The 11,402-nt window shown below is 41.9% G+C and overlaps 1 protein-coding gene across 2 annotated transcripts; it reads right to left on the bottom strand.

Moving 5' to 3' along the window:
- Positions 1-555: 555 nt before the first annotated feature.
- Positions 556-10,676, bottom strand: CYSLTR2 (cysteinyl leukotriene receptor 2). Of its 2 annotated transcripts, XM_090131867.1 has the most exons (3): positions 10,185-10,676; positions 9,995-10,069; positions 556-4,768 (listed from the first exon to the last, which is right to left on the bottom strand). In XM_090131867.1, exon 3 carries the CDS (start codon positions 4,739-4,741, stop codon positions 3,809-3,811), a length of 933 nt encoding a protein of 310 aa, XP_089987993.1. In that variant the 5' UTR covers positions 4,742-4,768; positions 9,995-10,069; positions 10,185-10,676; the 3' UTR covers positions 556-3,808. The 2 variants fall into 2 exon arrangements, with proteins under 2 accessions (XP_089987993.1, XP_031471607.2); XM_031615747.2 differs by lacking the exon at positions 10,185-10,676 and having other exon boundaries at positions 9,995-10,169.
- Positions 10,677-11,402: the final 726 nt, after the last annotated feature.

Below are 11,402 nucleotides of genomic sequence, written 5' to 3'. Positions count from 1 at the left end.
CTACAGTCATATAGCATGGTCAACATTGACCAGAAAGGCAAAATGGCCTAGAATGTTACTGGGCTCCCTCAAGGTATTTGCACTGGCACTTTTATCACAGATGTTGAAAAAGACTGTCTTTTAAACTGGCTCAGATACCACACAGGAAATCAAAATATTAGTCCAGAGATGAGGTCACTGTGGAAATAACAACCTACTCCTCCTGACTGCAACTATACTTTATTATTTTGGGTGGATTTTATTTCTACTCCTGTCAACTGAAGGTGCAGCAGGTCACTTCTGTCCTGACTAGCCCAAAGGACCAAGAGGAGCTTCAACAGCTGTAAGATAAGAGGAAAAAGTCTGACAGCTGCTCTGCTGTCAACACAAGATGCTGTTGCAGCACAGAGCAATACGCAGCTCAGAGGGGATGCTGAGTAGCGAAGTATTTTTCCTTTCCTCCAGACTCTCTTAAGAGCTTAAAATATAAGCCCTGTTGACAGGGTGTGTGTCGAGGAAGGCAGAAGGTATGTCATGAAAATGAAAATTACACAAGATAATGTATTGCTTGTAATAATTTATTATTTGTATTTATATGAAAACAGCATTATGTATGTTATATACTCCTTATGAGACAATACATATATATTCAAGATAATGTACAGATATTACAATTTATAGTATGTATAAATTGTAATGCTCATATTATAATTTAGACTACTATATATAGTGCATTGCTTATAATAATGTTCTCTGTTAGATAAAAACAGGTTGCTCAACAATTCTTGTCCAGCTCACATCAATCTTCCTTGGAAGACTTTTCTTCACCTTTGGCTAGTTGAGGAATAATTGACTTTTTTTCCTCTACTCTGTGACACTTTCATTTTTAAAGCATATGGAAAATAGTAAGCAGCAGATCTGTCCTCTGGGAAGGCATGGGATCACATGTAGAAAACAGAAAAGACAGAGGCATGTCCATAGTCCACAAAAATGTGGTGCTTCCCTGTGCACAGCAATACTGCTCCATCAGGCAAACGTAGTCATATGTGGGCCTCCAAGGACGACAATACAAATGTGGGGAGTGGTATTTCCTTGTGCTGAGGATCAAGTGGTTCAGGCTACAAGAAAATCTTTTTTGTCTCTGATGTAGCTTTGGATGAAAAAATTACCTTTGTCTAGAAACTCCAAGGCTTTCATGAATGATGGAAAACACGCATAGAAAGCTATATGTACAATCATTTACAAGTAATTAAGTCATTTATGATCACTTAAATACTTAATTTTCTATAGTTAGGTCTCTCTCGAGCTCAAAATTTTACAATTGCTTTCATTTTCTATGAGTATAGCTATTCATAGATTTTTTCTCCTAGAAAACAGGTATCAAAATGGTTTTCTCAGGGCAGGTGGTCCCCTGAGGGATCCAGAGGCACTGTTAGTAATTTAACTGTTTTTTATAATAACCCATTTTATAATTTTTATAATAAATACAGTGGGGATTTTTTTATTACATTTTTTATTTCCAGAGTGAAGATCACTGATCTTATGCACTGTGTGCAGAAGCATACAAAGATTTTGATCAGAGAAATGGCAGTAAGTGTGAGCATGGCACGTTATGCATGTTCTAATGAAGCTGTGCATGAGGATCCCTGACAAGGATGATCTTCAGTCCTTTGGCAAGTAAATAATAGTTAGAAAATCTTGTACTATTACCCATACCCCAGATTTGGATTCATGTTCCCAACCATTTTCTCGGTGAAGTGAAGAAAGCAGTGGGATGCTGTCACACATCCAAAGACAATTCTCCCTTGTGAAGTGATAGCCCATTTAACAAAAATTCAATCTCCACGTCTTTGTCTTTCTCCCTCTGCACTCCTTGTTAGCTGTGCAATCAATACAAAGCATAACTTAGGCAAATAGTAAATCTAGTTTATTGAAACTTGGTTTTGACAGTTCATTCAATTGCTTACAAAGTTGTATCATAGTCTATGCAAAAAACAGTGGGATACAATTATCTTTTAGATGCAAAATGACCCACTAATAGGGTACATTTGGATAGGCATGGCTGCAAACGCATTAGTGAGATTGGGCTGAGGATAACCATCTCTCTTATTACTTTCCGTTCCCTTGTAGCATTTAAGGTGTGCAACATCTCATCAGAGGCTCTGAGATTGTCACTTGTCCCTGCTCAGGACTACTCTTGACAAGGGAAAACTGCAGAAAAAGAGCTTGCCCTCTTTCCTTCTATTTATTTGTCTGCCCTCTCTTTGCACAAGCTCCCACCTTGATCCTGCAGCCATTGCAATTCAGTGGCATTACTCCTTATTCCTTCAAGAGCATGGGACTCAGCACTGCAGGTGTTTAAATGGCTTCAGTAGGTCAACTCTAAGACACATAAGCCAATTTGAGGTATTGAATTAAGGGTTTGGAACATGAACATTACTAAGATTTAATGATAAAATGTTGTGCTTACATCAAAGACAGAACAAAATGACTAAAACACATTGCCTCTTGAATTGAACACACCCCTTACATAGCCAAGAGAAGTGTGATTTTCCCAATGACATGCCAAGTACTTTTCCACCTGACCAGCAATGATTTGTTTTCTGTGAATTTGAGACAGAGCTGAAAATAGCTGGTTAGAGTTATTTTTGCTTTTCTCCAACAAAGTTCAGAGCATTGTGAAAGCACCTTCACTGTCAGAAACCTTCCTTTGGGTGGATTTCACAAGGAGGGAAGGCCTCAGCATTGCTGAAGGTCTCACACAAGAGGCTATTCTCCTGGAAAACATGAAGAACTTTCTCATCTTTATATTTTTTAATTCAACATTCAGTGTGGTCAGAGTCTGGACCCTGTTTTCACTTAATTGCAGCTGTTTTGATTTGCAGGAAATATGTTAGAAAATAGGGACTTAAAAATGCAGACAGCAATTTTGTGATATTTTCCAAAATATGCATAGGTGTAGTTCCCCATTGCCTAAATAATTTTAGTTTGCCTCTGGATCCCTTCATGGAGATGAGCTGCCAAACCTCCGGTCCTCCAACTCTGTGCCAGCCCCCATCCTGCCCTCACTGCTAATCATCACGTCATTCATGTCATCCCAGTACTCATGCTGTTTGCTAGAAACTGTCACCTCACTTGGTAATCAGTGAAATATTATGCAAAATACCTCAGTGGTCTCCTCAGAGGGGCGTATTTAGAAATGTTAATGGTTTCAGAACAGCCTGAGCTATCATGCGTTTCGTTTGGCTCTCTTCTTGCTTTACACAGTCAGACACAGCAGATAGTATCTTCACTGTTCATATTTCTATTACGTATAAACTTCTGGCCACAATTTGAAGAGAGATCTGGCAGGGGACTATGAGGCTGTTGGGTGGCACAGTATCTAAGGCAGGCACTTCTACACACACACAGGTAAGTTGAGAGCAGAGAGAATCTCATACGAGAAGTTTCCCTTCAAATCAATGTCTGTGTATTGTGAAATGAAAGAAATGCACTCCAGTAGCAAGGCAAATTCGTTTTGTTCCCTCGTTGTGAGGAGGGTGGATATTGCAGGTATCTATATATACATCTGTACATCTGTAGTGCTTAATAGAAGTGGACCACTGATCACACCCAGGCACCTCACCTCCAATCACCCACACTGCTGAGCTCCTGTCTTGGTATTGACCATCCACACTGAAACTTCATCCCAATCACTTCTGTTCCCAAGGGGCCTGACACTGAGCTACGAGGTGGCCAGCACCACATAGCCTCTTTCATCACAGAGTCTGGATTCAGTCTAGATGTCTTGCCAGGAGTGCAGGTATGTAATACTGCAATTCCGCACGAGCTACCTTCGGTATAAACTTCTGATTCTTGCTTTGAAATTTTCAGCTGCGAAGTAATATAGCACGGGGTCGAGGCAGCTGTTGGTGGCAGCAAGGCAGAGCGAGACCACCTGTGCTTTGTGCACAAACAGATTGGCCGGGCTGCAGCCACCGAGCACCAGGTAGACCGTCCGCAGTATGTGGTACGGCAGGAAGCACAGGAGGAAGAGGATGAGAGTGATGATGATGGTTGACAGTGCTTTCTTGTGACAGACTGCCTTCTTGCGCTGGGGAGTCCTGGACTTGAGCAGCGCTTTGATGGCAAAGATGTAGCAGACGATAATTGTGCAAAAAGGCAAGATGAAGCCCACAACGAGGACAAAGCTGTTCATCATGAGGAGCCTCTGCGTGCTGCTGGGGTGGAGGTCCAAGCACTTTTCTGGGTTTTCGTACCCGGCAATTACTTTGCTCAGCAGAGGGCTGGAGGATGCCAGAACGAAGACCCATATCACTGCGCACGTTATCTTGGCATACTTCATGTTGGTTACTTTCCAGCTCTTAAATGGGTAGACAATAGCCGTGAAACGAACCACACTGAGCACGGTGAGAAAATAAATGCTGCAGTACATGTTCACATACATGGTGTACGTCATGATCCTGCAGAGGATGTCGCCAAACACCCAGTGTGATCCCAACAGATAATAGGTGGCTCGGAAGGGCAAAGTGCTCACAAACATGAGATCCGAAACTGCCAAGTTCTGCATGTAAATGTTTACCGAGGTCTTCCTCTGGGAAGGCTGGAGGAAAACATAAATGGAGAGGCTATTTCCAACACTGCCCAGGAAAAAGATTAAGAGATACGTGATGGGATAAATGACTTGCTTGAAGGCATCCGCATGACAGCTGAATGAGCTGTTAGTGGAGCTGTCATTTGGCATCATCTCAGAAAAATTCATTGTCTGGTGTGGGTGCTCTCCGTCTTTCTGCAAAAGTATAAAGAAGCAGAGTGAGTGTGGAGCTGGAGTCTTGCAGGGAGTTCAGTGCTAGAACTGTTTCACAGGACAGAAATTACAAGACGCGGTGGAAATTACAGCTTCCTTAATGAGTAATCACTTTGTGATGTCCCTGTAAATGAACACACCAAGAAAGCTCTAAATGGTTTCAGTATTACTCCATCTTTTCTTTTTTCTTTCTTTTTTCTTTTTTTTTGTCTCAAATTGTGAAAGAGCTGTCTTTTAAAAGTGCATGTTATGCATTCATTTTAATGGCAATTCCCTGACATTCTCAATGCAAAATAAGCCAACTTGACATTGGCCATTTTGCAGCAGGGAGGTTTTGAGAACCCAGATACCACTCACGGAAGCATCAAAAACTGATCAGAAAAAGAAATCACCATCCACCAGTAAGTCGGAGCTTTAAATTAGGATGAAAAGTCAAAATAACTGAATTTGCCAATAGGAACCAGCCAAATTTTCCTGGTATAATATCTGTTGTTGACAGCACATCACTCAATATTCCTGAGTGATACCAAGGACATACTGATGTACTTCAACATTTATAAATTAAGGATGTTTTGACCTGAAACATTATAAATACTGCACTCTTTCAAGGTTCTTTTTTAATTCCCTCCCTCTCACACTGTATTTCTTCTTTCCTCTAGTTAGTTTCCTACGTCTCTTTTCGTGGGGTCTTTTCTTCATTTACTACTTTCCCAGCCTTTCATGTGCTCATTTCTTCTATCAGACATTCATCTGCAGGTACTTCCAGGGCAGCCTGCATTAGCAGCCCTAATGAAAACGGCTTGTGGGAAACAGGCTATTTTCATAGAAAGTAATATTTTCATTCCCATGAGGCTACATTTCAATCAAATCAAAACAACCAATCAATAAAACACTCTAAATAGTATATATATTTTTTTCTCATTAAAGTCTATTTCCTTGTTAAACTCCTGATTTTTTCTCTCACGTGATCTGTAACTAGTAGTATTTTAAAATCATAGAATCATAGAATTGTCTGAATTGGAAGGGATCCATAAATATAATCAAGTACAACTCCTAAAAGGAGATCTCCAATTCTGTTACTTGTTTAACAGTGGGGCAGCAATCCCTTCTTTGCAACGGCCAGCACATCCCAGAAATGTGCTGAAAAATTTTAGCCTAAAAAGCAGAATTATATGAAATTTCCAAGTGCATGAAAAAAGAGTTTGAATATGTCCCAGTGAGAATGATAAGGGCCTGGTGGTCTATGCTTGCAGATTATGTCTATGCCTCACAGGTTTCATGATTTTAAATAAAAAAACTTGGCTCCAGACCAGGGCTCCTTGGACTACCACTTACACGCTATAGTACTGGCAACACTGATGTAAATGGAAGCTCGTTTGTGAACTCAGATACCTTCTTGTGGTACAAGAGTTGTGCTGTGTTGAGGGCAGCCAGTGACCGCTTCATGGCTCTGTGTCAGAGTACAGATCACTTAATACAGCAACCAGATGTGTCCCAAAGTTATTTTCCATGGCCAAACTGTGAGACAGAGCATGGGAAATGGGACCTACCCAGGCTGGGCTCCAAAGAAGCAGAGCTTAGCCCCTGTAGCAGGATGGGATTGTGGCAACTTGGGCATGGGGAACAGGGACTTTCACTCACAATAACGTCACCATCCCTGCAGGGCCTGAAATCATCCCTCCAGGAAACAATGACAATAATGTCTATGAAGTGAAGGAGTGCTGAATACTGGAACTGGGCAAACTGAACACTAGTTCTCCCCTAAAGGAAATCTCCTCCTCATTTGAAAGACTCTTCACCAGAGGAGGGGATAGGCAACGTAAGCTTCCCAACAAAACTTTTGCAGTTCTAGGAGATTTCATAGAATCATAGAATCACAGAATGGCTTGGCTTGGAAGGGACTTGAAAGATCATCTAATTGCAAGCCCCTTGCCGTGGGCAGGGTTGTCACCCACTACATCAGGCTCCTCCCAGGACTCCGTCCAACCTAGTTTTAGTACACAGTACAAAGTAACTGCCTGACATCAAAGTTTTCTGTGTGGGATCACGAACCAGCCTTTCCTTTAATGGAAGTTGGTCCCCCTGTTTTACAGGGAGACATCGCAGCCCAACGTACTGCAAAGGAAAGAGACCTTTTGATGGTGCTTTGCTGTAGCCCAAGCATCCATCCATACCAGCCATTCCCAAAACAGGAATGAATAGGAGGGGTTTCAGACATAGGACCTGACCTATAGGACCCCCCAAAGACTTCAGAAGTTTATTGGTGGTGCTATCTAACATCCTTCTGAGAAAAACAGAGGGACAGAAGTGGACAATCTGAAATGGGATTCTCTCTTCAGTGGTACTGGAAGACTTCTCTGCTGGAAGCTCCCTTGGAATAATTTTTTTCTATATGTGACTTTCCATGATGGAAACTACCAAGTTGAAACATTCCAAAACCACCATGGCAGGAGAGAGAGCACATCTGCAGAGCAAATGAAAGGGTGGCTTTTCTGAAATAACTGCTGTGTAAGTATATCAATGGGAGCCTCTGTGCCATGCTGTCAGCATGATGGTAATGATGGTGTAGGATATATAGGTGAAGGAGTGGCACTGTGCAGGAAGGACTGTGTAACTAGCAATTGCATACAAATATTACAGCTAAAAGTCCTTGTGGACAGTCATTCCATCTTCTCATAATGAAAAAATATAGTACTAGGGCTATGCTACCAAACTCCTCATCATGATAATGACAGTCATCAGAAAATGTTAGAAAAGCTGAAAGCAGGTAGTAATGGCAGGGAATTTCAGATTCCTTCATACAGATGTGATGCTGCATCAGAACAAGATATGCAACAAATGCCTAATTCCTAGGACAAATAATCCTGCAGTTTGCAAGACATGATGCTGTTTGATCTTTAGTGCAGCACAGGCCCCATTTCTGGTAGTTTTGGAGGGAGGGAGCACTGTACCAGCAATCATGGTAGAACTCACGATGGCAGTGTTGTGGGACAGAGGAGCAGTGCCAGAATCAAGAAGACTACATAGTTTTAAAGGGAATATGAAAAAAGTATTAAAAAAAAACCAACACAAAACAGCAACAACCAAATCACAGAGAATTCAACAAAACTTATGTCAGGTCAGAGGAGCCAGATGCACTGGACATGCATGTCTAGTAGGAAATATCGAACTGAATAGACAAATGAGAGGCCAATAAGTAATCAGGACCAGATGGCATTCATACGAGTACCCCAAAGGCTCTCAGATGTGAGACTGCTGGCCAAGGCACATAACCCACCATTATAATCATGTGCCGTTCCAGGGGACCATTGCATCACCAGGGCAGCTCTTCATCTACAAGAACAGTGTGAGAGAGGAGCCACTGTGAGCCAGTGGTCCTGGTGCCTGGGAGCTTACTGACCCCCAAGACTGATTTCCATACATATATATATATATATATATACATATATATATATGAGCTGCTCCAAAAGTAATGTTCCTGTTTTACTGTTTTACTGCTTTGGCCCATAACATTAGAGGCAGAAGGTGGTATGGCAGTAGATGTGGAACCTTCCCAACAACATCCCATTACATTCTGTTGGCAGAAGCATGAAAGGGGCAGTCTGACAAAATGGTGTCTGACATGGAAGTGTGTTTGAAGTTAAGGAGTGTCATCGAGTTCTTCCATGAGGAAAAATTCACACCCACTGACATTCATTGATGCCATGCTGGCAAGTTGGCAGATGAGCATTAGTGGAGTTTAGTGGAAGGGGATAAATGCTGGAGCAAATAATCTAAACCATGCTTACGTGATACAGAACTAGAAACCGTTGCTGTCAGGAAAGAGCATTTGGCATCAGTGATGGAGCCATCACTGACTGTTTGCCAAAGCAATTTCTGCATTAGCTGCAGCAGGAGCAGACAAAAATTTGAAGAAAAATGAGTCACATCACCAAGAAGTCTGGGACAACTGATATAAAATCACCTTGTAAAAAACCTTTCTGCATTCCCCCAGTGAACATGCCATGCAGTTCTGTTCTCTGCACCCAAAAAAAAAAAAAAAAGAGTATAGAGGTAGAGAAGAGGCAGAGAGGGATGAGTGAAATCAGCAAGGTGATGGAGCAAGGACTCAAAAGCCTGGGTAAATTCAGCATGGACAGGAGGAGGATGCAGTCAAGGTTTACAGATTTCTGAAGGAGGTGGATAGTGTGAATGTATCACTATTGATGTGTTCCCACGTGAGGTGCTCAGCAGAGCTGTTGGGAGTCTATGGTCGGGCAGAGAGAAGAGGCCCTTTCTCTGTGTCATCTCCTCTCATTGGGGGAGGTGAGCTGAAAGAGGCTGCCGCTAAAAGTGTAAAAGGGAAACTCTCCAGTTCCAGACTGAGAAGACTCTCACATCCGCTACTCTGAAACCCTGAGATCTCTGTAACACAGAGAACACCTAAAGAACATATTTTCAGTGAGTGTGCTGCATATGCAATGATAAATAAAGGTGTCAGCCTGTTCATTCAAAACACATGGCTTTTTTATCCTGAGAGATAAATATATACCCAATTGTATGCCAAGAAAAGGAGATGCTCTGTGCATCTATCACAACAGCCCTCTGAAATAGACTCCTGACACAACAGTCCCATATTTATTATATGAAGGCAGGTGTGGTGTTGCTGCTATATATGGGATTGCTAGCATTTGCCACTGTACTTTGAGAAAACCGAAAGTTCTGACATATCTCAAAGTTCCCATTGGTTTTCCTTCTGCTATTCTGTTGTGTTTCAGGACAAGCGTTACCAAGAATAAACGTAACAGAAAGCAATATTTGGAATTAACACTGAATTACATTCACCAAAACATGTAGCATTTTATTAACCTCGCTGCATGGACAATATTAAAAATAAATAAATTCAAACTCTAACTCCTAACCTCTTGTATTTTAAAAGTTTGCCATTAACCAAATATTTTTGTCATCTAGTTAAAAGCTGACACTCACTTAATCAGACCCACTACTTGACTGCCATCTTCCATCTGGAAGCACTGCTAGTTACATAAATCCACCCTTCTTTCTGCCAAAGAAAATTCTCAAGTCCAACTTTATCATAGAGAAATTTGCTTAGTGATCACAGCTTCTATCAAACACAAAGCTTACTGCATGCAATATATAAGCAGATTGTATTTTATTCACTGCAACTATTTTATCCACATCAGAAAAAGCAGGCAAGCCTTGTCTTACCTCAGCTGGTGTTCCTTCTGGTGTGCTCAGTCTCCTTCTTCTGCTTGCTGTTGCTCACAACTTTCAGTTTTGTTGCTGGAAATCAGAAGCACAAAAACTTGAAGCAAAACCCAAACACTGTTTACGCAGAAGCCACACAAGAGCAAACAGTAGTAAGAAAAGGAAGTAAGTCCTGATGAATAGATCTTACATTTTCTTAAGGGAGAAATGTTCTCAGCTCAAGGAGGGCTGCTAGCAATCACATGGCAGTGTCGCATGCGTTTTTGCCCAATGAAAAGGGCCCTGCAGCTATGTAGCATCTGGAAACTGTCTGGATTCCTGTATTTGGGCTGCACTTAAATGTCTGTGCTCTCAGTAATTGGAGTTGCTTGAATTATTAGGATAGGTTCCCGTATATCCTTCACGTGGATCACTGTAAGTATAGTTCATGGGATTATGAAGAGAATGTGTTATTTCCCAGGCTCCTCATGCAGAAATGAGTGAAACCGTAAGTACGCTTCTAGGGGCTAATGAGTAATCTAATTTGGCACAAGTAATTCAAGGATGAGTTTGTGGAGCCAAGGGACTGCTTTTTTTTGAATGCTGATAGGGAGTAAATACATTACTATTTTAGGACTTAACAAGAAGCTGCAGTAAATGCCTTACTGCCCCTTAATGTCTTATCTCTTCTCAGTGGAGCAACAGTGATCACAGAATCACAGAATCATAGAATTGCTCAGGTTGGAAAAGACCTTAAGATCATCAAGTCCAATTGCAGCCTAACCATACTATAACTCTAACAATCCTCCACTAAATCATGTCCCTGAGCACCACATCCAAACACGGATGGCACAGATGAGTGCTCCTAGCCCACTGCAGTTGTGAAATAGGATTCTATGCACACTACAGATGTAACCGTTTGTTTATTCTTCTGTTCTGTCAACACACACAGGAGGACCAGATGTATCTCTAGGTGCTGTGTTTTATTTCATAAACATCAGGAAATACCTCTGTGCTGTGCAGTGATGGAGCACTGGCACAGCTGCCCAGAGGCTGTGGGGTCTCCTCCTTGGGGATCTCCCAGAGCTGCCTGGATGTGGGCCTGGGACCCTGCTCTGGGTGTCCCTGCTGGGGCAGAGGGACCCAGAGGGCCCTTTTAATCTCGTGGATTGAATATTTGCTACATTTGCACTAACACTGCAAAATTATTTTAAAAAGCTCCCTGGTAGAGATCAGGAACATTCAAGGTGGGTTGACAGTGAACTAGGACCCAACTGAGACCACTCCAGTGATGCCTAAGTTAGACCTCACCAGCACCAAGGGTTGTAAATAGGTGTCCTCTTCCAGCTGCTTTGCTTACTGTCCCAGTCCAAAGTGTGCCAGCAAAGCTCAAATGTGTGCTCTCAAACCCTATTCAGCCATGGAGACA

Source organism: Phasianus colchicus, chromosome 1 (assembly GCF_987193195.1).
Source record: "Phasianus colchicus chromosome 1, bPhaCol1.hap1.1, whole genome shotgun sequence".
NCBI lineage: Eukaryota > Metazoa > Chordata > Aves > Galliformes > Phasianidae > Phasianus > Phasianus colchicus.
This window is presented reverse-complemented; position numbering and strand designations above follow the sequence as displayed.